This window comes from Coenobita brevimanus, chromosome 44 (genome assembly GCF_032717465.1).
Source record: "Coenobita brevimanus isolate Jiangsu-jjx chromosome 44, ASM3271746v2, whole genome shotgun sequence".
In the NCBI taxonomy this organism is placed as follows: domain Eukaryota; kingdom Metazoa; phylum Arthropoda; class Malacostraca; order Decapoda; family Coenobitidae; genus Coenobita; species Coenobita brevimanus.
This window is the reverse complement of record NC_136997.1, coordinates 16123066-16150647: the sequence shown is the minus strand read 5'-3', so window position 1 is coordinate 16150647 and position 27582 is coordinate 16123066. Positions and strand designations below refer to the sequence as shown.

The 27582-nt window shown below is 41.9% G+C and overlaps 1 protein-coding gene across 1 annotated transcript in view; it reads left to right on the top strand.

Annotated features, from left to right (window-relative positions):
- Window positions 1-265: 265 nt before the first annotated feature.
- LOC145397993 (glutamate receptor ionotropic, delta-1-like) overlaps window positions 266-27582 on the top strand; it is a 188543-nt gene continuing 161226 nt past the window's right edge. Inside the window, exon 1 of the mRNA XM_080270961.1 lies at window positions 266-362. Within this exon, the coding sequence (XP_080127087.1) occupies window positions 266-362 (97 nt within the window). The remainder of the gene's footprint in view (window positions 363-27582) is intronic.

Sequence of the window (27582 nt, the reverse complement as noted above, 5' to 3'; positions counted from 1 at the left end):
AAGCAGACTTCACTCTGTTTTTTAAGAAAGTCCCTCCCTGGTCGACCTATGACACACAGTCACCTGCCTGAACGAAGATCCAACAACAAGCAGTTATGTTAATTGTGCTATCATAATTCAGCATGCTTATCTCCAAGGCAGATTAGCTGTTGAATGGTGTATTTAGACGTGCGCCTTGGCGAGAAGAGAAAGGTCGTGTTGCTCATAAATGTGAGCACTGTATGGGTGTAATGGTGAGATCGGAGGCGGCGCTGCCTCACTCGGCATGACGCCTTCAAACAGGCAACTCTGCCTGCTGCTCCTCTACCTGGCCCTCGTCCCCGCAGTGGCATCCTCCTTCACTAAATCCACAGTGCTGTCAGGTGAGCCACTCAGCACAAACATAGGCCTACAGAACACCCTGTATTATAATACACACCCTGCATAGCACAAACTCTGCTAAAATTGTGGGGGAACTGAGTTACTGCCTACTAATGTGCTGATGAATTTTGAGTAAACAAAAAACCAATTCACTATTTACGATCCAAATTCAATTAAAGCAGGGACCGATCCACGGCTGCCCTCCCATTTAAATACGCATTTGTTAACCCATCTGTGCCCAGGGTCCTCAATATAGGAAGGAACTAGGCATTTTCAAAAGTTGATAAAGAAGAGAACCTCAGGCAAGAGACCTATGAGCTTTGCGACTATGAGCCGGTAGGCAGAAGGCAGTACCTTTAGCACCCTTCCAACACAGTCACAAACAGGAACCCTGGGAGCTAATGGGTTAAACTAGAGGTGCTGTGTAAGTGGGTCCTATTTATGCTGGGGTTTTCCATTATAAAGGCTGACCCGATAACTAACCCTCAATGCTGAGTCACACTTCCAAACTAAAGATCCCTCTATGACCCCAGCTGCGCAACTAAAGGTCCCTCTATGACCCCAGCTGCCCAACTAAAGATCCCTCTATGACCCCAGCTGCGCAACTAAAGATCCCTCTATGACCCCAGCTGCGCAACTAAAGATCCTTCTATGACCCCAGCTGCCCAACTAAAGATCCCTCTATGACCCCAGCTGCGCAACTAAAGATCCCTCTATGACCCCAGCTGCCCAACTAAAGATCCCTCTATGACCCCAGCTGCGCAACTAAAGATCCCTCTATGACCCCAGCTTCCCAGCTAAAAATCCTTCTATGACCCCAGCTAAGAGTACAAAATTATGATCTTAAGGGCATGAACAACTGCTTATAACGAGTGTTCTTAAAGTACTGTCTCGATATCCACAGGATGTATTGAAATGGGTTCTTGGGGGTATCCAGGGAGGCATATTGAAAAACAAAAAATGTGTCAGGTAACTATGACCAACTGGCAGCCTCCAGTAGGTCCTGCGGTTCAGTTGTTTGTTTTCTGTCATTCTCTTATTTTTTCTTATAAGATTTTGAAAGTGCAAGGAATAATGCTCGAGAGGGGGCATCAGATTGACTTGGAGTATAACTTAGGGGTATTGGGACCAAAAAAGTTTAAGTACCACTGGGTTAGAAGGAAGATAGTGACAATGATGAGGATAAAGGACCTAAATAATTGGAAAAAGCTGATCATAACAGATGCGACGGTTGACTATTGAATAACGGGGGAGCGATCCGAGGACGAGGAGTTAAGGCTGGGACTTTCCTCGAACTCCTCTCTGCTGGTGCTAGTCACTTAGCACCCTCACGGTTTATTCTAAAGGATCTAACAATTGAATAGTCCACACACACACACACACACACACACACACACAATATATATATATATATATATATATATATATATATATATATATATATATATATATATATATATATATTATATATCTATATTATATCTATATTATATATATATATATATATATATATATATATGTCCATATATGTATATATATATATATATATATATGTACAGCTCCGGACAGATGAAACGGCTACACCCCATCCACCAGCGACTTGGTTTGGGTCTCAGTGGTTCTGGTAACAGTTGCAGGTGGAGGGAGGGGGGATGTGGGAGGGTGAGGAGGGGAGAAATGTGGGCGGAGTTATATAGGGGGTAGTGTGAGAGGGTGAAGAAGCAGCACAGTCTGGCTGGTGGGAGGGGGAGGCGAATGGTTGGGTAGCGGAGACGAGAGTCTGCTGGAGGGTAAGACAGGTGAGTGTGATTAGATGAAAAGAAATGACCAAAAATGAATTATTATAATATCTGCTGCATATATTGCATTTTATCTACTAAATAAAAACACTGTCTATTATTCACCACCGTATTTGGGTATCCTACTCATTATTATTATCCTTTGGATATTAGGCAATAAATAAAGATATTGGACGGTCCTTCGGACCCGAACCAATTTTTTCATAACTTTTTCCTTCAGCTATTTCCGTATTCCTATTATCCCTCGTGCTTGAAGTCCCCCTTTTTATCACTTTCTCCTACGCCCTACATTTTTTTTAGGCATAAGGCAGTTTAACTTTCTCTTTAAATAACCATATTTGCCAACAAATATTCCTTTCATTAATCTATTTAATTACCTGTTTTCTTTCAATATGCATTTGTCTAATAATGGGTGTTACACCTTAATTGGCGCCGCTATTTGACGTTCTGAATAAATTTGGTCTAAATTTACGCATATATTGCAGTCTCTCTCAAGTAGGCTGGCAACCTCACACATCCTCCCCCCTGCTTTCTCCTTCTCTCGCTACCCGTTCCCTCCTTTCCTTTTGTAGTACTGTTTATCTATTCTTTCTCATATTTTTAACCTCATTCCTTCTTACAAACTTTTAGTGCCATAGGAATTTCTCCCTTATCACCTACAGTCCTACTACATGAATGTGGAAAAAACTGCCATCGGGAAAAGAATAACTGGAAATTTATGGCGAAGGTTACGATATTAGTTATTTAGAATGAAAGTGTTGGCAGATACGCATTCTTGACGTGATTATCGCAGCCACAGCATTTCGCCTTCATAAAACAGAAGGACTATAGGTTTCATGCATTACCTCCTTACGTCCAGCATTACTGTGCAGAACGTCATGTATAACACATTAAGGACCACAAGGACAGTACTGGTAGTCATCGTGATTCTCATGAATCTCTCCATAGGCTGTTGAAAACAGTGCTTTATGCTCAACTTCAGAATTATGTTCTCATCATGGCAATGATAGGCAAAGATAATAAAAACAATATATACAACCAAATTATCATTTATTATACAACAAAGCTCAAACTGCCTCCGTGCTACCTGAAAAAAATTAAATACCTTCTCATATATATATATATATATATATATATATATATATATATATATATATATATATATATATATATACATATAATCATACAGGCTCTACACTTATGAAATTTAACATCGAGTAAGCCTATATGCCCAAAGTAATTTCCTCTGCATGGACTGACGTTGTAACGAAACTGGTTGTCCCCCTGCAGTAATTATTAATATATTTTTATGGTCATGTATGACTGAATAGTTTAGTTTATACAAGCGAAAACCTCAGAAATAATACTCACCGAGTATTATTCCTTCTCCAGCAGTTGCGCCTTCAGTGACACACTTCCAAAAATCCTCTGGCTTGTCAACATAACGTTTGCTAGGGTCCTGTGATGCAACCCTGCTTCGTGCAATACTCTTCTCATAGTCTTTTCGCTGATATCATGGTCTGTGCATCGGTTTCTGTGGCGTGTAGTGCAACATGGTGGTTTCCGTGTGGTAGGTTGCCATGCTAGTTAGTGTCCTCTGCTTTACCCAACACAATAAATTTTAGATCAAACAGTGTTGTTCATGGTTATTAATATATATATATATATATATATATATATATATATATATATATATATATATATATATATATATATATATATAGGATCATGTATTTAATTTCTTCAGGTTACATGTGATTGTATGAGCTGGTTACACCCTTGAGACTGCAGCACGGAGGCAGTTTGAGCTTTATTGTATAATAAATGATAATTTGGTTGTATATATTGTTTTTATTATCTTTGCCTATCATTGCCATGATGAGAACATAATTCTGAAGTTGAGCATAAAGCACTGTTTTCAATAGCCTATGGAGAGATTCATGAGAATCACGATGACTACCAGTACTGTCCTTGTGGTCCTTAATGTGTTATACATGGCGTTCTGCACAGTAATGCTGGACGTAAGGAGGTAATGCATGAAACCTATAGTCCTTCTGTTTTATGAAGGCGAAATGCTGTGGCTGCGATAATCACGTCAAGAATGCGTATCTGCCAACACTTTCATTCTAAATAACTAATATCGTAACCTTCGCCATAAATTTCCAGTTATTCTTTTCCCGATGGCAGTTTTTTCCACATTCATGTAGTAGGACTGTAGGTGATAAGGGAGAAATTCCTATGGCACTAAAAGTTTGTAAGAAGGAATGAGGTTAAAAATATGAGAAAGAATAGATAAACAGTACTACAAAAGGAAAGGAGGGAACGGGTAGCGAGAGAAGGAGAAAGCAGGGGGAGGATGTGAGGTTGCCAGCCTACTTGAGAGAGACTGCAATATATGCGTAAATTTAGACCAAATTTATTCAGAACGTCAAATAGCGGCGCCAATTAAGGTGTAACACCCATTATTAGACAAATGCATATTGAAAGAAAACAGGTAATTAAATAGATTAATGAAAGGAATATTTGTTGGCAAATATGGTTATTTAAAGAGAAAGTTAAACTGCCTTATGCCTAAAAAAAATGTAGGGCGTAGGAGAAAGTGATAAAAAGGGGGACTTCAAGCACGAGGGATAATAGGAATACGGAAATAGCTGAAGGAAAAAGTTATGAAAAAATTGGTTCGGGTCCGAAAGACCGTCCAATATCTTTATTTATTGCCTAATATCCAAAGGATAATAATAATGAGTAGGATACCCAAATACGGTGGTGAATAATAGGCAGTGTTTTTATTTAGTAGATAAAATGCAATATATGCAGCAGATATTATAATAATTCATTTTTGGTAATTTCTTTTCATTTAATCACATTCATCTGTCTTACCCTCCAGCAGACTCTCGTCTCCGCTACCCAACCATTCGTCTCCCCCTCCCACCAGCCAGACTGTGCTGCTTCTTCACCCTCCCACACTACCCCCTATATAACTCCGCCCACATTTCTCCCCTCCTCACCCTCCCACATCCCCCCTCCCTCCACCTGCAACTGTTACCAGAACCACTGAGACCCAAACCAAGTCGCTGGTGGATGGGGTGTAGCCGTTTCATCTGTCCGGAGCTGTACATGTATAGCACGGGTAAGGTCTTGCCGTTAGCAACGAGGAAAAATTGTTTGAGTAGTTTTGGTAATGGCGAATGTGTGAGCACTGTTGACGCTGCACTTAACACAGGGCAGTGCCAGATGTCAGTACTGTCGTACACAGAATGCAACCACTCCATGGCAAGGAAAGAATAGGGGTCCCTGTGTGGGTTTGCTCTGGCCACGAGAGCTGCTGCTATAAGTGCCAAACTTGGTTAGGGAACAATGACATTCAAAGGATTGTGGGAGTATCATGACGGCCAGGAAGTCACCTCATGGGCTATTTGAGACGTCTAACAGCCTGGCCCACCATGGGCGTTGGTTGGATGTGGTAGAAGACCCGAGTAGTTCATGAGTAATTTCAACCTACTTGGTGAAATTTAGACTGAGTTTTTTTTTCACCAGCCCACGGGGAATCCGTGTATGTGAGTGCTAGGAAAAACAAACAACCACACTTATCATGAACTGAAATACAGCTACAGGTACTGTACAGATATACAGATTGTAGTATTTTTTATGAGTGCACAGAAACTTGGGCAAGTATCGCATACTGAACTGCAGCAGAGCTAAGGGCTGCTGATTACTAGACTGTATCACCAGTCGAACAGGGTAGTACTCCAAAGGTGGATGGCAAGCTGGTGACAGGGAGAGCTGGAGTTCCCTTTTCACCAGCCCTCAGTACTTGATCCTGACTATCTCCCTTTTCTGCTCATTTTCATTGCACAGAGAGTAGGCCAGCATACCCTCTCAATACCTCTGTCATTTACTGCCTACACCACACTATAAACACGTAAGATATCATACCTATTTTCACTCCCTTTAACAATGGCCGTTGCATTATTACTAGCAAACAAAGTGGTATCTCGGATTGGCACCACCGGCAGGGTAGGGCTGGCGGCACAAGGTCTTCCCGGTCGCCATCAAACGGCTGTGCTGGCAGCGACTGTTGCAAATTCCATTCATGCTCGTCAATAGAGAAGTGCAGGTGCGGCCTTATTCTTCACCAATATTCGTGGTCTGAGCACAAATCTTATTTCAGCTCATTTTTCCTGCAGTCCATATCCCCTCCGGCCGTGTTCCTCACAGAACCACAAATCTCTCCCTCTACCGAAATATCCCCATTTTGTTTTCCTGGTTACCATCTCCTCATAAACTTACGTAACAAGGGTGGAACCAGTTGTTATTTCAAATCAGAATATGCAGTTGACACTGTTTTAAACTTCACTGCAACTAATTTTGATTATCCACTGTATAAACTAAATTACCCAAATATTACCAAATATATCTGTGTAGTCTATCAAAACCCCAATGCTTCTTCAGAACCCAGTGTATTTGACTCCATATCCACACGGTTGAGTAACCTCAACCTTGCCCTTAGCACCAAAAATACCATTTTCAGTGATTTTAACATACATAATGTTGAATGGTTATTGCGAGCTGTTTGCAGAATCGTTTAATCTCATGCAGTTGGTAAAGCAACCAACAGGAATACCAGATAATCCTGACCATAATGCCCATCTCTTGGATCTATTCATGACGAAAAATCCAAATCAATACAGGACACCACTTGGATCCTCTGACCACAATCTCATCAAAGCCTAATTAGTTAACTCCCCAAAATCTCCCTGTTCTGAACCCGTCAGGATTACCTGATGTCACTTTGATAGGGCAAACTGGGATGCATTTAGAAATTATCTTGCTGACATTCCATGGCAGTCTTTCTTCTCTAGTGATTTCAATTCTACCCAGTCCCACATTAATGACTAATACTGGGTGGTATGGATTTATTCATACCAAGTCAACACTTCACCAAAAGATCAAACTCTCCAAAATGGTTTGATAGCAACTGTCCCAAGGCAACAGCCCAAAAATCATTAGAATATAAATCTTACTTATATATAAAAAAATCTGAATCACTCAGTCAATCTAAAATTGCTAGAAACCATGCAAAAGCTGTAATAAATCTCACTAAATCAAACGTTCTTCAAAATCAAGCATCATAACTACTTGACAACCCTAATGACAATAGAATATTCTGGTCAGCTATCAATTCTTTCAATAATAACTTTAACAAGTCATCATCCATTCCCACACTAAAATCTTCAGATGGCAACAGTACAAATGCCCCACGTGGGAAAGTAAATATCTTTGCCAGAACATTTGCCAGAAATTCTACCATAGAGGAAGTCAGCCAGAACGTCCCAGTACTAGAACTTGAGTCTCCCGAAATTATTCCTCTTACAGTACAGACGAGTTATATAAAATCCATCCTAGACAATTCACCAACCAGCAAAGCCCCAGGCCCAGATGGAATTGCTCCATTTGTCTTGAAAAAGTGTTCCCCACAACTTGCCTCTGTTCTAGCTAAATTATTCAGACTATGCATACGTACTTCTTAATTCCCTAATTAATGGAAAGAAGCCAATATCCACCCAATTCCAAAGAAAGGAAGTTCCTCTGACCCCTCTTATTACCTCTTGGTAAAGTATTTGAAAGAATAATTAAGAAGCACATAGTTAATCATCTTGAATCCAACAACCTAATTAGTGATAGACAATATGGTTTTCGCCACGAAAGATACACCATTGACTTACTCAGTCTCCTGACTCATACCATCCATCAATCAATAAATTGACCAACATGGAGAAACTCATGCATTAGTCCTTGATATATCTAAAGCTTTCAACAAAGTGTGGCACCATTCCCTGCTGTCCAAACTCCCTGGCTATGGACTAATGTCTTTTGTTCCTCTGCTCTCCTCATATCTCAGCAACAGAAAAATAACAGTAAAGTAGTTTATGCGTATTCCAATTTCCACTCAATTAACGCCGGCGTGCCACAGGGATCAGTTCTGGCGCAAGCCCTGTTTCTATCTGTCACCCACAATCTCATCCACTCATATGCAGATAACTCAACACTTCGCTTTCATTCATACTCAAACACTCATTTACAAAGACTAGTATCTCTAACTCTTAACTCAGTACAGCCATCTCCATAAATCAAGACTTATCTACGATCAGTGAATGGGGACAAAACAACCTTATCTCATTATATGCTAGTAAAAGCAAATATATACGATTTACTAATAGACAGATATTGCCAGATTCGTATATTACCTTCAATGGTACTAATACTCCCATCTCCAAAAGTATTGAAATTCTCGGTGTATCACCTAACGGTGCCCTCAGCTGGACCTCTCATGTCAGATCATTTGCTAAAACCCCCTCAAAGAAAATTTAATTATTGTACAGAGCCCATAACTTATTCACTAAGGAGGAGTTAGCAAAATTTTCTAAGGGCCATGTGTCCTCTTAGCTTGAATATTGCTCACCCTTGTGGAATGGATGCGGAGAGGTTGCACTAACACAACTATACAAAATTCAGAGCAAAGCTGTTGGAATTATTAATAACCCTTCTATTATAAATAAACTACCTCCCCTTCCAGTAAGAAGGAATGTTGCTTCCCTTGCATTATTTTACAGGTATTTTCATAGCAAATGCTCAGACAAAGTTGTAACCATTGTGCCAACTCTCCATGCCATCACTCGTGCTACACGGACATCTGGTAGTGCTCATGACTGGAATTTCACACAGCCATACTGCAGAACTTCTGCCTATCAGAATTCTTTTATTACCAGAACTACATCTCTCTGGAATTCACTTCCCCGGAGTTGTTTCCCTCTAAACTTCAACCTATACTGTTCAAGTCCAACTGTTACAGATATTTTATGAATGGAGGACTCCAGTAATCTAGTGTATGGATTATTTATTTATTCATTTGTTTTTCCTTCCTCTGTTCAGTTATTTAAACAAATTAGATCACATTTCAAATTGTGTCTCTCGTTTCCTTCTCCCAGGAAAGATGTTAGTCTTTACTATATGGAAAAAAATAAGTCTTTACAAATACATTGCATTTCTCCTTTTCTGTGACCCTCTCAGCTGTGTGACAGACACTGCATTGTCTTCCAAGGTAAAGATAAGGGTAACTCTTGCCAGTGTCCATTTTCATTCTCTTTTAATTCCTTAGTTTCGTCTATATTCATCCTTCGCATTCTCACATATGCATTTGCTACACACACACACACACACACACACACACACACACACACACACACACACACACACACATTATATGATCAATCTATCTATCTATATATATATATCTCTCTCTCTCTGTCTCTCTAATTGTGTGTGTGTGTGTGTGTGTGTGTGTGTGTGTGTGTGTGTGTGTGTATACAGAAATCGAGGGGGATGCATGTTGAACTCTCTAAGCAGTTCTAACAGGTGCGTCTTTTTCCGACGTATTTAATGGCGTGCACTACAGTTGCTAATGGTAAGTGGTTGAATGAGCACTTGAGTCTCTCCGTTTAGTTAAAGGGGGCAACGTTACCCCGTTATCTGTTTATACAATAACCGTTCAGCGTTGTAAATGGTTTCCTAGGACAGTCAATGTAGAGCCAGCTAGAGGCAGCACTATATCGACTGAGTTGATCATGGGTGCTCCCACCCTCCGATTGGTAGACTTCTTTATTCCTCATTTCTTGTGACTGTTTCTTGTCACTCTACACAACCGATTAGCATTCTTATCAATCACATTTACATTTCTCTCCTTCTTTGTCTTTTGATTTTCCAAACTCATTTCGTACGAAGATGTCACATTCGTACATCACAGATGGTATTAACCTAACTGCATGTTGGCCTCTTTTACCCTGGGGGTAGGGTTTTTTTTTCAAGAATACTCCCCCAGTATCCCTGCTTGTCGTAAAAGGCGACTAAAAGGGTTGGCGGAGGGTTAGTGCCCCTCCCCGGAAAACAACTAACTAAAAAAAACAAATAAGCCTCGGACAAGGACTGATCAAACGATGACGACCAAGGACCGGACAAAGGACATGGTTATCGGAAAGTGGAATGTAAGGGGAGTGAATGATGAGGTGAAAGAGAGAGATTGTCCAGGTGCTTGAGGGTGCGAGAGTGGATGTATGTGGAATAACTGAAACAAAATGGAGAGGAGAAAGTGTGAGAGAATGGGAGTATGGATGGGGTATATGTGCAGGAGTAGGTGACAATGAGAGGGCAAAGGAAGGAGTATGTATAGTTGTGAGTAAAAGATGGAAGAGGAGCATAAGCCAGTATGGATCAGTTGAGTCAAGGATTGTGTGGGTAAAGTTGAAAGTTGGAATACAAATGTGGGAGATTGTGTGTGTGTATGCGCCAACGCAAGATCGTGCTAGAAGAGTGAGAGAAGAGTTCTGGACAAATGTAAAAGTGTGCATGGAAAAGTTTGGAAGGAATGAGAGAGTGTTTTTGATTGGTGATATGAATGGTAAAGTTGGGAATGTGAAGGTGGATGGAATAGTTGGTGAGTGGGATGTGCCTGCTGAGATTGATGAGAATGGGAATGCGTTAGTGGACATTTGTGCTGGGAGGGGGTTGGTGATAGCCAATACCCTCTTCAGGTATAAAATGATCCACAGGTATACATGGCGAGTGATGAGAAGGGTGGGTGGTGAACTGAATGAAAGGAAAGCAATGATTGATTATGTGCGTGTGGATGAAAGGATGCGAAGATGTGTAATGGATGCAAGAGTTTATAGAGGTTGGGGGAGTGGACTTTCTGACCACTACTTGGTGGTGGCCAGAATTAGAATTCAAGTAAGATGGAGGAATAGAAGAAGGGAAAGACGAGAGGAAGGAGTAGTTGCAAGGAGAGTGGAAAGGTTACAAGAGGATGAGAAAAAGGCAGAGTATAAGAGAGAAGTGGAGGAACGATTGGGCAAATATGAATTGGAGCAGATGGGAGACGTGGAAGGTGTGTGTAGGATATTTACAGAAGAAATATGTGCAGCATGTGATGTGGTGTGTAGGGTGAATAGAAGACGGAGGGGGGTGCAAGGAACAGCGTGGTGGACTGAAGAGGTGAAACAGGCTGTGGCACAAAAGAAGAAAGCATACAATGAATGGATGAGAAATAGGGGCGTGGAAGAAGTTGAGAGGCGGAAGAGAGAGTTATATGTAGAAAGAAAAACAGAGGTGAAAAGATTAGTAAGAGAAAGAAGAGAGTGGATGAGGAATTTGGAAGGAATTTGAGTGTAAAGTGGAAGGACTGTAAGAAAATGTTCTGGAAAGAGGTGAAAAGAGTTAGACAGGGTGGAAGTGAAGTTAGCAGGGGAGTGAAAGATAAAAATGGTAGATTACTAGTGGAGAAGGGAGAAAAAGTGAGCAGATGGAGAGAACACTTTAAGGAATTGTTGAACGTAGAGGATGGAAGTAATGCGAGTATAAGTGGCTGGGGAATGGCTGGGAGAAGGAGGGAGGTGAGAAGACAGGAAGAAATCAGTAGGATAGAAGTTGTGGAAGCAATGAAGAAAGTTAAATCGGGGAAAGCCCCAGGAATTGATGGAGTGTGTGGTGAAATGCTGAAGCATGGGGGAGAGATAGTAGTAGAATGGATGTGGAAGATGTGCAGATTGGCCTGGGAGGAAGGTAGAGTCCCGGAGGATTGGAAGTCAGGTATAATTATTCCTTGTACAAAGGTAAAGGGGAAAAAGAAGTGTGTGGTAATCATAGGGGCATTTGTCTTCTTAGTATAATAGGAAAAGTGTATAGTAGGATACTTATTGACAGAGTTAGAGAAAGAACAGAGAAATTAGTTGGAGAAGAACAGGGAGGCTGTAGGAAGGGAAGAGGTTGTGTAGATCGGATATTCATTCTTAGATCTTTAGTGGAAAAGTTTCTAGAGGAGGGAAAGAAGTTGTATGCGGTTTTCATGGATTTGGAGAAAGCATATGACAGGGTGGATAGACAAGGATTGTGGAAAGTGTTAAGAATATATGGAGTAGATGGGAAGTTGTTGAATGCTGTGAAGAGTATGTACCATGGTGCGAAGACTGCAGTGCGTGTGGATGGTGAACTAAGTGAATTTTTCTCTTTGAAAGTTGGGTTGAAACAGGGATGTGTCATGTCTCCATGGTTGTTCAATCTGTACATGGATGGGATAATAAAAGGGGTACAAGGTAGGGTAGTGGATGTTGGAGTGGCCCTGGTGAGAGAGGATAGTGTTTGGAAACTCCCTGTACTGTTGTTTGCAGATGATACTGTGTTGTTAAGTGAAGACGAAGGGGAGCTGCAAGGCTTGGTGGATGAGTTTGGGAGAGTGTGTAAGAAACGGAATCTAAAGGTGAATGTAGGGAAGAGTAAAGTGATGGTCTTTGAGAGAGGTGAAGTCAGTGAATGTACAGCGAGGTTGGATGGTGAGGAATTGGAAAATGTGAGTACGTTTAAGTACTTGGGTAGTGTGATGAGTAAGGATGGAGGTTTGGAGGGTGAAGTGCTTGAAAGGGTACAGCAGGGAAGAAAGGTTGCTAGTTCTTTGAAAGCAGTGATAAGAAACAGGGAAGTGAGCATGAAGTGAAAAAGTTACTACATGACAGTATTGTGATACCAACTCTAACGTACGGAAGTGAAGCTTGGACGTTGTTGGAAGGACACAAGTCAAGAGTGAGAGCAGTGGAAATGAGTTATTTGAGAGGAGCTTGTGGAGTCACATGGAGAGACAGGCTGACGAATGAGGATATAAAGAAGCCTTGTGGTGTTGATGTGGATGTGATAGGAAGCGTTATGAGGAACACACTGAGGTGGTTTGGCCATGTGGAGAGGATGGAGGGTGAAAGACTGACGAAGAGAGTGTATGTGAGTGAGGTGGAGGGGGGAAGAGGGAGGGGGAGGCCGAGGATGAGATGGAGGGATGGGGTGGAGAGGTATATGAGAGAGGGAGGTGTGATCTGGGAGCAGGGCAGTGAAATGGCGGGGGACAGGGCGACTTGGAGGCGATTTGTTTGTGGCCGCCCAAACGGGATTGAGGCGTCTGCCAATAGATAGATAGATAGACTCGAGCGTTTCAATAATATCATGGTCTTCATAGTCCAGACCATTTTTCTTCATTGGGAACTTTATTTTAGGGGTCTCTTTGACATTTACGTCTGTTTCTTATCCAAACTGCTTAAATTACATCACTTCCTCTCTCCTCATTTACTAGATTATTATAACGTGAATCGCTGTATCTCAACACGCATAGCGGGTATATACACCCTCAGCTGAATTGCTCTCACAAAACTAAGCACTGAGCTGTAAAAATTTCGTGCACTACTGGCAAGCACCACATGATCATCTCTATACAAAGGATCCAAAACTCTTCTGTTTTCATTATATATCACCAGATTCACTCCACACTTCGTAACTTCTGACAGATCTACAAACCCAGCTATTTATATACTACAGCCTTCTTATGAAACTGTTCAGTCTGTAAAATGACCCCACTGTTTACATAATAACGTAAAACTTTGCGTTTTGGTAAACTCCAACTAACTGGCCTCTTTGCCAAGAACCCAGTACAGTTACACTTTTTTAAGGTAATTGTAATCTTGTTGGTCATTAAGATAAAATAATAACTTCGTTGTTGTAAGAATGTAGAAAATTAGAAAAGTAAACACTTAAAGACACTGAAGTGATACTTGCATTTTGACTTAAAAACATGAATTCAACATGTTCACAGGAACAAGAATTCAAAATGTTCATACGAACTGCGTTTTACTGGATGACAAAACACAAAGCTTCACGATGAAACCAAACGAGAGTCCTATGAAGCCTGGTTTTGGCGCTGCTCCATATAATCTGCCGATAAAATGTTGCCGACGATTTAGTATCCCAGGAGCTGGGCACAAATACTAGTGCAAATAACATTAATAAGGAGACGGAATGGGGCTGAAGCCAGTCAAAAGCAGATGCTACTGTCCTGTGGTATAAACTTCTTCGTGTGTGATGTGTTCAAAGACGAAAAAATATTAGGCTGACACCCAGTGTTGTTTACTAAAAAAAAAAAAAAAAAAAAAAAAAAAAAATGAAGTTGCTGTCTTGGTGATGGAATGATAGGCATTCAAACTGACCGAAATAACTCTGAATTAAACAGCATTATTCTTAGTGTGTGTGTGTGTGTGTGTGTGTGTGTGTGAACTGATTTAATTCTGCCCTAATATATGACAATGGAATTGTTAAATTTCTACTGAGTTAGCGAAGGCAAGTACATTTGTCTCTCGGATAATAAAAAAGAAAATCTCTGCTTTGCCATTGCACACAGTTCTTGAAGTTTCTCTCCAGTGTTGAGGTACAGTATATCTGTGTGAAGGACCCGTTACTGACTATTTGACATGGTCAGGGCTTCATCAAATGAAGTTGCAGCAAGTTTTATCTGAGGTGCCATTGGTGCTTCACGAATTGGGTCGCATGAACGCATATTTTAGTGCAGCTCCTGAACTTTCAGAGACTTTACAGAGTCTTAGAGATTGAGTTGGACAGCCGATAAAGCTGTCACGAACCCCTTCAATGCGAGTGGTCTTTTCAATGGTGTATTACGTCGTCTGATCGACAGCAAAAATATAATGTCATCAAACTGGAATGGTTCATTTCCTTGCTGTTTATGCCGGGCACATTAGATTTAGATAATATGCCATTAATTCTGAATATATGTGATGTTCCATCAGTTTACCTGGAATAAAACACATACCTTTTAGAAACCTTTCTCATGTACCCTAAAAGAGGTACATGGGTGCAATAAAATTAAAGGTGTTTTCCATACCTAACATACCTTTCCCTCTCTGTCCATAACACGGAACCATTCATACGTTCATCTACCCTGTCACAGGCTGCGTTTCCATTACAGAAACCTGAAGCAGAAGTACATCTTTTTCTCTGTCCACCATATATCCCTAACACCTACCATAATCTCTATTCAAGGCACGGATTTGGTGGGGGCATGGGGGGCGTAGCTCCCTTGTTTTGGCAAATCAGTAGTTACTTGTAATATAAGAAGAATGTTATTTACCATAATATATGCAGAACCAACTTGACTCAATGTTTTCTCAGAATCATTTGAGTGCAAAGAAGGATTTGGCAACAAAGCTGGAGGATTGAGTGTGAGTTAGCATGACTCCAAACTTTAAATTCTGTTGGTTATCACGGCCGCCCTTTTCCAAAGTCCTGGATCCTGCCCTACTATTATTCACCTTGTGATACGCATATTTAACCTAGACCCATGAATGGCATATGGTTAACTGAAGCTCCATTTGGAGGTAATGGCCTTTTTATTATCTTATGTTAACGTTTCAGCCTAACTCTGGCCCAGTGTACAGTGCCCTCAGGCCTGGCTACGGAGGTGGGACGGTGGGAGGATGTACAGTAGGGCAGCTGAGTGTACATGCGTGGTTAAGTGTCTTTGTGTGTGCTTTCGGTGTGTAGAAACAATAGTGACACTACTACTACTACTACTACTACTACTACTAACTACTACTGCTGCTGCTGCAGTTACTGCTACTACTACTACTACTGTTAATAATAATAATAATAATAATAATAATAATAATAATAATAATAATAACAATAATAAAAAGAAAATTATGGTTAATGATAATATTACAGTATACCAATAACACTACAACTACTACTACTGCTACTTCTACTACTACTACTACTACTACAACAACAACTACTACTACTACCACCAGCACTACTGTTACTACTACTACTACTACTACTACTACAACTACTACTACTACTACTGCTAATAATAATAATAATAATAATAACAACAATAAAAACTACAATGCCGTTATATCGTCTAAGGACAATTTTGATAATGAAAAATTGCCACAGACATTGCTATAAAGTGACTTTGTGGTCAAGGTCTTCTGGATGTCACCTTCTGTCATCAGGATCTGTAAGTCTACCAAGATTGGTAGTGAGAAGCAAAATGCACATCGCGGGCGAAGCACTCGGGGATGACAAGACGAGGCAGCCCATTCTCCTGTACAGTACCTCCTTTAACTCTGACTATATTACACAGATAGTGTTTAATTTACGTTCTGTTATTTACAGTGTTTTTTCTTCCCCTGAACATTGTATTTACTGTAATCTTCAAAGGACGAGATGCCTTTCCTAAACTAATTGAAACCGTCTGACCATAACAATAAAGAAAGAGCTATGAATCTATTGTAATAAGAGGATTACCCCCTTCTTTTCCATGACGTCTGTTTTATCTTTTCCCTGCTATTCCAGACAATTTCATAGACCCTTTCATGTAAATTCAGATGACTTCTCTGTCTTTGCGAGTAGTCAAAAAATTTTTATCTCAGAGAATATTAAGCACTGCATTCTGGCCGTGTCCCAGGTGTATGCCATACAAATTTCATCTCTCTAACTTAAGTGCTTCTTAAGCTTTAGGGTCCTTATATTTTCTGGATCCTATCTGGGTTCCGGTAGTCGGATCAGGAGGATATTTGGTCAGATGAATCGGCCAACCAGTACCATAATATGGCGAGGAATGAATTCTGCGGCTCAAGCTGTATGTAAAGGCAGCGATTTAGATCTTCCTTACAATAATAATAATAATAATAATAATAATAATAATAATTATAATAATAAAAAATCATGGCTCTGCAAAACTTAACCTCAGAGTCCCCGGGGGGGGGGGCATAAATGCCCCTACCTTCCGCCCCTCTCCCAGTGATGACTCGGGCTGCCTGGAACCACTGTCTGATTCACTTCTCCATTTCTGCAACATTTGCAGCCTTTCCTCTAACTTTCACTCTGTTGAGCACCACCTCCCCTCCTCTAAACCTCACCTTCTTTTCGTAACTGGGACAGCTGTCTGAGACAACTGACCGCAAACCCTTTTCTGTATCCTCCTACTTTCTTTACACACGTTTCAAAGCCAAAGGTGGCTGTTTTGTATATATACACAACGATTTATCTTGCTCTCGTGTCTCTGAACTCTATTCTTCTGAATTGTCTACACTCTGGCTTCGGCTCTCCTGTCATTCTCCTACTAAATATATCTGTGCTGTTTACTTATCCCCTAATTCTACTGACTATCAAAAATTCTTCGACTATCTTACTTCTACAATAGAACATATTCTATCCATTTCTCATTTCTCTGAAATCTCCATTCTAGGAGAGTTCAATGTTCACCACTAACTTTGGCTCTCCTCTCCTTTCACTGATCCACTTGGTGAACAAGCCTACATCTTTTCTTTCCTTAATGACTTAGAGCAGCTTGTACAGTACAGCACCCTACCCATATCCCTGACAGACTTGGAGAGAGCTCCAACATACTTGACCTCTTCCTTACAACTAATCCTTCTGCTTACACTGTTAATCTTTTCTCTCCATTGGGCTTCTCTGATCACAACCTTATTACCTTAACCTGTCCTGTCATTCCAGTACGACCTGTGGATCCTCCAAAGAAACGTCGTCGGTGGCACTGTGGAGCTGCAGATTGGGAGGCCCTCAGGCAGTACTTCTTTGATTTTCCCTGGAATTATTATTGCTTCCATGGCCAGGAGCCATCTGAGTGTGCCTTGAGCATTACGGAGGTTATTCTCTCGGGCATGGAAGCATACATTCCTTTCTCATATCCTTTGACTAATGCAAGAAAGCCTTGGTTTAATCACGCTTGTTCTAATACTGTCCACAACAAGGAGAGGGCCTATAAAAGGTACCGGAGCCAACCCACCCGATTCATATCTTTTTTACGTTTGTCCCCGGAATCGTGTTACGTCTGTTCTTTGCTCTGCTAAAGATAATTTCATCCGTACTAAATGCTCTCAGCTCTCCAACTCGAATTCTTCCTACTCCTTCTGGCACCTTGCGAAAAATCTTTCTAACAACATTACCTGATCATCCTTCCCTCCTCTTTCCTACTCTGGTGGTTCTGTAGCTATTTCTTCTATTGATATGACAGATCTCTTCACTCAGACTTTCTACTTCAATTCCACCTTGGACGATTCTGGTGCTTTTCCCCCATCACTTCCCCAATCTGACTTTCTTAGAGCCGACATTAAAATTTCTTCAGCTGATGTATTTTCTGTCATCACAGGCCTCAGTACTAACAAGACATATGGGTCTGATGGAGTCCTTCCTGTTGTTCTCAAGAACTGCGTTTCTGTGCTTACACCCTGCCTAGGCAAACTCTTTCGCCTTTGTATCAACTTGTAAATTTCCTCCTTGCTGGAAGTTTGCTCTCATTCAGCCAGTCCCAAAGAAGGGTGACCATTCCCAACCCTCTAACTATTGTCCAATTGCTTTAACATCCTGTATCTCAAAAGGTTTCAAGTCAATTCTTAATAAAAAATTTTTAAAGCCCCTTTCCTATCACAACCTTCATTCTATTCGTCAGTATGGGTTCCGTCAAGGACGCTCTGCTGGCGATCATCTCACCTACCTTTCAGACTCCTGGACATTCTCCTTTCGAGACATTGGCGAAAGCTTTCCCATTGCACTTGACATCTCAAAGGCTTTCGATCGAGTCTAGCATAAATCTTTAATTTCCAACTGTCCTCTTATGGTTTCTATCCTTCTATCTGTGCCTTCATCTATAGCTTCCTTTCTGGTCGTTCTATAGCCGCTGTTGTAGACGGCCACGGTTCTCCTAGATCTATCAACAGTGGTGTTGCTCAGGGCTCTGTCCTATCACCAACTCTCTTCCTTTTATTCATCAATGACCTAAGCTGTACATCTAACCCTATCCACTCATACGCTGATGACTGAACCCTTCACCTTTCCATTCGGTTCCCGCAACGTCCAACTCAGCAGTTACTTCAGCAAACAAGGGATGAGGCTATGGCACACCTAATGTCTGACTTAGCACGTATCCCTGAGTGGCGTAAAAATACTCTTATTTTAATACATCAAAGACTCAGTTTTACACCTATCAACCCGACAAAATCTTCCACAGGTGTATCTACTAAAATTTAATAATATTCACCTTAATCCTGTATCATCCTTGAACATGCATGAGGTTTCATTCACTCGGGAGTTACCTTGGAAAGATCAGATTACATCTCTTGTTTAATCTGCTTCCAAGAGATTAAGTGTGATACATCAACTCCGTGCCTTCTTTACCCCTGCACAACTGTTGACTCTATACACGGGTTATATCCGCCCATGTATGGAGTACAACTCTCATGTGTGGGGAGGCTCCCCACATACAGCTTTTCTCAGTAAGGTGGAGTCATAGGCTTTACATTTCATTAATTCTCCTCCTGTTACTGGCTCTCTTCAACCACTGTCTTCTCACTGCACTGTTGCCTCTTTATATCTTTTCTATCGCTACCCCCCTGTGGCGGGGGGGACACAATCTGGCCGCACTATGGATGGTACTACTACTCTGTGGCCAGGTTGTGTTAGGAAGAATACTGCCACCGTATTCCCTGCGTGTCGTAAAAGGCGACTAAAAAGGGCAGGGTGAGGGGACTAGGGACCCCCTCGTCTGTTTTTTAGTTCCTATAAAGAGACAGGCCAGAGAAAGGGATGGGGGATTGAGTTATCCCCGTATCCTGAAGATTGGGTCTATGAATGTGCGTGGATGTAGTACAATTGAGGCTAAAAGGGAGGAGATTGGGAGAATGTTTGTGAGAAGAAAGGTGAATGTATTAGCTTTGAGTGAAACGAAGATGAAAGGGAAGGGTGAGTCTATGTTTGGAAGCGTGATTGGGAGATTGTCAGGCGTTGATAGAGGAAGGGCAAGAGAAGGTGTGGCCTTGTTAGTGAGTTCGGAAGTACAGCAGTGCGTGATTGAATGGAAGGAGATGTCATCGAGACTGATGTGGGTGAAAGCGAAATTTGAACGTGAGTTGTGGGTGTTTGCGAGTGCATATGGGCCTGGTAGTGAAAGGGACGAAGTAGAGAGGGAGTCTTTCTGGAATGAAGTTGATGAATGTCTGCAGAGTTTTGGAGCGAATGTGAATGTGGTAATGATGGGAGATCTGAATGCTAGAGTGGAAAATGTAGCATTTGAAGGTGTAGTTGGTATGCATGGTGTGCCTGGAAGAAATGAAATTGGGGAACGAATGATAGCGATGTGTGTTGAGCGAGAGATGGTGATTGGAAGTACATTGTTCGAGAAGAAAGATATTTATAAGTATACATGATTGAGACAGGAGGGTGGAATGGTTGTGGATAAAGTATTGATGGACTATGTGGTTGTGTCTAGGAATGTAATAGGAAGATTGTTGGATGTGAGAGTTCTGAGAGGGGAGGGTGGGGATATGTCTGACCACTACCTGGTGGAGGGAAGTTAAGAGTAGGTAAGAGATGGGTGAGAGCTAGGAGGGTTAGGTGTGGCAGGGAGGTTTTGAAAGTGAGAGAGTTGGATAAAAGAGAGAAAATGATAGAAGAAGAAATTGAAAGATGAGTGGAATGCAATGAAAGATCAGGAAAATGGCAGTGTGGAGGAGGAATGGGAGTTTTTAAGAGTACTGTGGTAGGGCATGCAGAAGAGGTGTGTGGTGTGAGACGTGTGGGTGGTGGTGTAAGAAAAGGAAGTGAATGGTGGTGCAAGGAAGTAAGTATGGTTGTGGCTGAGAAGAGACGTGCATAATTATGAAGTGTGGCTGCAGAGGAAGGATGAGGTGTCATATGAGAGATATAAGGATAAGAGGAATAAGGCGAGAAGGGCTGTGCGTGACGCTAAGGTGGCAGCAGATGAGAGGTGGGGTAGGCGGCTGACTGAGAATTTTCAACAGATTAAGAAAATGTTCTGGAAGGAGGTTTAAAGGGTGCGAAAGGGAGAGTCTGGGAAGGAAGAGCGAGTAAAAGCAGAGGATGGAAGGATGTTAATTGAGATGGATGCAGTAAGGAAGAGATGGACAGAGTATTTTGAAAGATCGTTAAATGTAGAGGAGGAAAGGGTGGCTGAGACTGTGGCGGATGGAAGGGTGCAAGGAACAAATGTGTTGGGAGAGTTGAATGATTCCTTGATCACGAAGGACGAAGTGGAGAAGGCAGTAAAGGAGATGAAAACAGGGAAAGCTGCAGGTATGGATGGGTGTGCTGTGGAATGCCTGAAGGGTGGTGGAGTGACTATTGTTGACTGGTTAGTAAGATTGTTGAATGTGTGCTTTGTGAAAGGTATGGTGCCAATTGACTGGGCAAGTGCTTGTGTGGTCCCGCTGTATAAAGGCAAGGGTGATAAGTATGAATGTACTAGCTTTAGGGGTATAAGTCTGTTGAGTGTTGTAGGTAAGGTGTATGGTAGAATGTTAATTATGAGAGTTAGAGAGGGTACAGAGGGAGTGATTGGTGATGAGCAGTGTGGCTTTAGGAGAGGGAGGGGATGCGTGGATCAGGTGTTCGCTGTGAGACAAGTGTATGAAAAGTGTTTAGCGAAAGGCAAGGATGTGTTTTGGGCATTCATGGATTTAGAGAAAGTGTATGATAGAACTGGTAGGGAGGCTTTGTGGACTGTTTTAAGATTGTATGGACTTGATGGTAGGTTACTAAAAGGGGTGAAAAGTTTTTGTGTAAATAGCAGAGTGTGTGTAAGAGTGGGAAATGCTGTGAGTAATTGGTTTCCCGTGAGAATGGGGCCGCGACAGGGATGTGTGATGTCGCGTTGGTTGTTTAATATTTATATGGATGGTGTTGTAAGGGAGGTGAATGCAAGAGTTTTAGTTGGAGGTCTGAGTCTGGTGAATGTTGGTGGTGGAGAGTGGAATCTGAAGCAACTGCTGTTTGCAGATGATACTACACTGGTGGCTGATTCAGAGGAGAGATTGACACGGTTGGCAGAGGAGTTTGGAAGGGTGTGTGAAAGGAGGAAATTGAAAATAAATGAGAATAAGAGTAAAGTGATGAAGAGTACGAGGTTGGTAGATGGTAGGGGGATGAATATAGTTCTGAATGGTGAGTTGCTTGAGGAGGTGGAGTGTTTTAAATATTTAGGGTCACATGTTGCTGTGGATGGAAGAATAGATGCAGAAGTGAAGTTTAGAATGAATGAAGTAGGTAAGGTGCTGGGAGGAATGAAAAAAGTGTTTAGATGTCGTTCACTTAGAATGGATGTAAAGAGAAGGCTGTATGAGGGTGTTGTGGCACCGACTGCCAAAAAAGTCGTGTCTTCTTTCCGAACCCGCAAATATTCGAACAGATAAGTCCAAGCAGAAGGGATAGCGTCACAAGTCTGGCAACTGTGTCAGACCAGACGGTGGTGGGGGTGGAGGAGGGTCAATGAAGGATGTGTGTGCTGTAGTTGTTGTTGGCAGTGTAGTCTAGCATTACACCGCATAGTAAAGGTGCTAAATGTGATATTACACATGATTTGATACCTGTAAATAATGAAATGTATCGTCAGCCAGAAATAATGCCTTAATCGTTTAGTCAATCAAACGTTAAATGAAACGACGAGGTGCAACCCCGCCCCCTCCCCACTTTCCTGCCACACCCCCTCCGTCGGGTATGAACAAACCACATGACATCGGAATAAAAGACAGAAATGTGTGTTTTTCCAGTATGTTTACCTTCTGAACATGGCAGGATATATATTGTATATATACCATGTGTGGTGTGGCAGACGCATGCGGTGCCTTCATGGTAATAACAAGAAAAGCATTCCACATGTGGTTAGTGTTTTGGTAAAGGGATGAGGGAAACCCATAGATATAAATAAGTCTAGATGCCGCATGACACTACTTGAGATGCGTCTGCCCGGCCACCATCTTGGAACGGTCGAGGCAGACGATGTCGTGTTCCTGACAATGGGCAAAGTTGACCACTGTTTACCTAGAAATCCTGCAGCATTGCTGCTTTTGGGTGTAGAAAGTGTCGGAATATATCAAGAGTGACACCGATAGCCTGAGCGGCTCAACTGTCTGGTTATGCAAACGTCCTTCAGCTGATTCCCTATCCCCAGAAAGGAGGATGGTGGGTTGTAGAAGGGAAATTTAAACCTACAGTCCACTGAGTTCACGTTTCAGATGAACCAGGAACCACAACCATTACTACCACAACAACAGCCACCACCACAACCACCACCACAACCAACACCATCACCACCATCATCACCACCACCACCATCATCACCACCACCACAACAACAACAACCATAACGACAACCATCACCACCACCATAACAACAAAAATCACCACCACCACCACCATAACAACCACCACCACCACCACCACCACCACAACAACACCACCACCACCATACCACCACCACAACAACAACAACCACCACCACCACAACAACAACAACCACCACCACCATAACACCAGCAACCACCACAACAACAACAACAGCAACAACCGCCACCACGACCATAACAACCTCCACATCAACAGCAACAACCGCCATCACCACCATAACAACCACCACCACAAGTTACCACCATCACCACCACCACCACATTCACCACCACAACCACCACAACAGCAACAACAACCACAACCATCACAACAACAATCACCACGACAACAATAACCACCACCACCACCATCACAACAACAACCACCACCATCACCACAACCACCATCACATCAACCACTACCATCACAGTAACCACCACAACAACAACCACAAAAGCAACCACAACCATCACAACAACCACCATCACTACAACAACCACCACCACAACAACCACCACCACAACAACCACCACCACAACAACCACCACCACAACAACCACCACCACAACAACCACCACCACAACAACCACCACCACAACAACCACCACCACAGCAACAACCACAATAACCACAATCACATCAACAACCACCACCACAATAACCACCACTACCACAACAACAACAACCACAACAACAATCACCACCACAACAACAACAACCACAACAATCACCACCACAACAACAACCACCACAACAACAACCACAACAATCACCACCACAACAACAACCACCACCACAACAACCACCACCACCACAACAACAACCACCACCAAAAAACAACAACCACCAGAACAATCACCACCAACACAACAATTACCATCACCACCACCACAACAACAAAAAAACACCATCTCCATTACCACAACAACAAAAATCACCATCATCACCACCACCACAACGACAACAAAAATCACCATCACCAGCACCACCACAAAATCCACCATCACCACCACCACAACAAAATCCACCATCACCACCACCACAACAAAATCCACCATCACCACCACCACGGCAATAACCACCATCACCACCTCCACCACAACAACATTCATTCTCATAGTCTGAATTCACTTTAAAACAAGCCCCACTTTTACATGCTTGACCGCTCCAAGATGGCGGCCACACAGACGCACCGCTGCTGTATTGAAGAATGGGCGATGCGGCATCTAGTCTTATTTATATCTATGGGGAAACCCAGCCACAGGTGTTACGTAAGGTGATGAAACCAAGATATACACCCACCAGCACATAGTCATATCTTCACAGTCATTCAGTTATCTATACTGGACGACGTGAAATAGAGGGGAGATTCCAGTTATCATTAATAAAAGCTGTTTTATATCATATTCTTGAAGTTTCATTAAATTCCAAACATATTATGAAACGTATTCCACCGTTATTCCGTCCTCTAAAGTATTCCAAATATCAAAGATGAATTAGACATGACAACTCATGTATATGAAACTGCAGTATATTTTGATTACATGTAAATACACGATGAATGATGCATATGTAGATATTTAGTGACGTAACAGTGATGATAGTTGACTATAACCCTATTACCCAGTATGTTATTCCCAACAATTTCCAGCCGACAGTAATACATGGCACCCCAAATCACTCACCCCCACCACCGTCTGGTCTGACACAGTTGCCAGACTTGTGAAGGTCTCTCTGCTTCTTCGATTTATCTGTTCGAACATTTACGGGGTTCGGAACGAGGACACGACTTTTTTGGCTGACTATACCGACTGCGTTATATGGGGCTGAAACATGGAATATGGGTGTAGCAGAGAGGAAAAGTTTGAATGTAATGGAGATGAGGTGTCTGAGGAGTATGTGTGGAGTGACGCGTATGGATCGGGTGCGAAATGATGAAGTGCGAAGGAGAACTGGAGTTGTTCAGGAGATGGCTGGTAGAGTTGAGCAGAGGGTGTTGCAATGGTTTGGGCATATGGAGAGAATGGAAAATGAGCGATTGGTGAAAAAGATAACTAGATCTGATGTGAGAGGTGTAAGGCTGAGAGGAAGACCACGAATAGGATGGATGGACAGTGTGAACAGAGCACTGGATGCGAGAGGGATGTCTGTTGAGCAAGGAAGAGTGGCTGTGTGTGACAAATAAATGGAGATAAATTGTGAATGAATAAATGATGACGCAGCCCTGAGGGAATATTCTCCCGCATTTGGTCTGATCAGCTAGTCAGGTCAGGTGCGAGTAAGGGGATGGGTTTATTATGATGTGGCAGGGGTAAACCAGCTCTGCTTTCGGGCCCTGCTGCGGATGTCACTGATTGCACTGCACAGTTGACCCTTGTGCGGTGTGGTGCGGTGAAGTTCTGTCCCTTCTCCCCTTTGGGGCTAAGATGCGAATGAATGTGTTTGAATGGATGAGTAAATGGGGAGTGTGTCGTCCTGTCTCGGCTACCTCCCTTTCCTTGGGGGAAGCAGCCTAGGTATATAGATATAGATAGATAGATCGCTACTTCAATGGTCACTGCTCCTCTGAACTGTCTGCTTGCATTCCTCCACCTTTACGACGGGTGTGTAGCACCCGTCTAGTAGCAAACTCTCATTCCTTTTCTGTCCAACTCTCTAATGCAAGAGTTAACCGTTACTCCCAGTCCTTCATTTATGCAACAGGTCAACTCTGGAACTGTCTCCCTCTGTCTGTATTTCTTGCTAGCTATGATCTCCGGTCTTTTAAACGCAGTGTGTCCAGGCATCTCGAAACGATCGGATCTTGAATTTTGCTCTCTCTTGAATTTGGTTTTGTCTTGGAAGGAACAGTTTTTGCGGGCTCGTGGCCTTTGGTTCGTTCTTCCTAGGATAATATAATAATAATAATAATAACAACAACAACAAGAACAAGAAGAAGCGGTGCCAAGGCATAGTAAACCCGTTACATACAATCATTCCTGTGTTGACATATAAACGGAACAGGATATCTAGTCAAAGATGTCACTTCTCAAACGTGGAGTAAATCAGGTGAAAATTGACGATTTTATGTCCATCTGAAATTTTAGGCCCGACTCATCTGACACTGACCCCCCTACCGCTGACTGGGGGTGACCCTCTGATGTAATTAGGCATGATATTAGATACGGATTTGAAAAAATGCGCCTTTAGGTTTTGGTTTCATGTTGATATAACGAATTTGAAAGCTGTTATGGCGAAAAAAAAAAAAAAACTTTTTCTTACCTTTTTTGGGCCTACAATGTGGGCCTTGGCCCAATTTGGCCCAAAATTTAATCAGGTAATCATAAGTTCAAAGCCCATCATTCCTGTAATTTTAGTTATAATTGCACCAGTAGTTTTCTCGTAAAGAAATTATCAGACAGACAGACAGACACACACACAGATAAACAAACCAACAAACAGACAAACGGAGAGAAAATGATAGCTGGACCCGAGCCCCTCCAGGTCAGGGACAGGTAATAATAATAATAATAGTAATAAATAGTTGTAGTAATAATAATAATAATAATAATAATAATAATAATAATAATATCTACACAATAATTGTAATAAATATTTGTCCACGCATCTAGACACATAGTCGAAATCCCCTCTCCCCTTCCCCTCTTGATGTAACTAGGTCTGATGGTACTGTATACAGACAGAACTATGGCAGAAATGACTTGTGTCTGATAAAGACCGGACCAAGGCGAAATGTTACACATCTGAAAATATAAAGGCTTTTACTTTAATATGGTGCTTTAACCAGTTTTCAAGGCACACTAACCATACGCGTATTATAGTCACTGACATGCAGTTTTTCCAGAAACGGTCTTATTACATGCACTTCTTACACATTATTCTCTCTAACCTTCCAGAACATTTTATTGCCTCTGTAATAAGGACTTACGCTATCTCACTGATACCTACTGCTTTCCTATTCGTCAGCCTCTTCATATCATTTTTCATTTCTGTATTTTTGTTATTCTGTGGTGTCCTTTCTCTCTTTTTATATCACCATATCGAGTCCCGTTTACTCTCCAGTTTCTCAAAATATCACATCCCTCTGTTCCTTACTTGTCGTCGTTTGTCTGCATTTTTCTACTCCACCTTTTGCATTTTTTTTCTTTATTTTTTTAAAGTCCGTTATCAATTTCATTTCATAATTTCAGAGTACTTAGTGGTGCTGGAGAGGGACTCAATTGTGCTATGCAGTCAATGTAACAGGGTGGTTCTGTTCCCATTTATTCACATCCCTCAACTTCCTATCCTCCGACTCGGGGATGATAGACTGTCAAAGAAGAGCAGCTTTAGTCAGCAG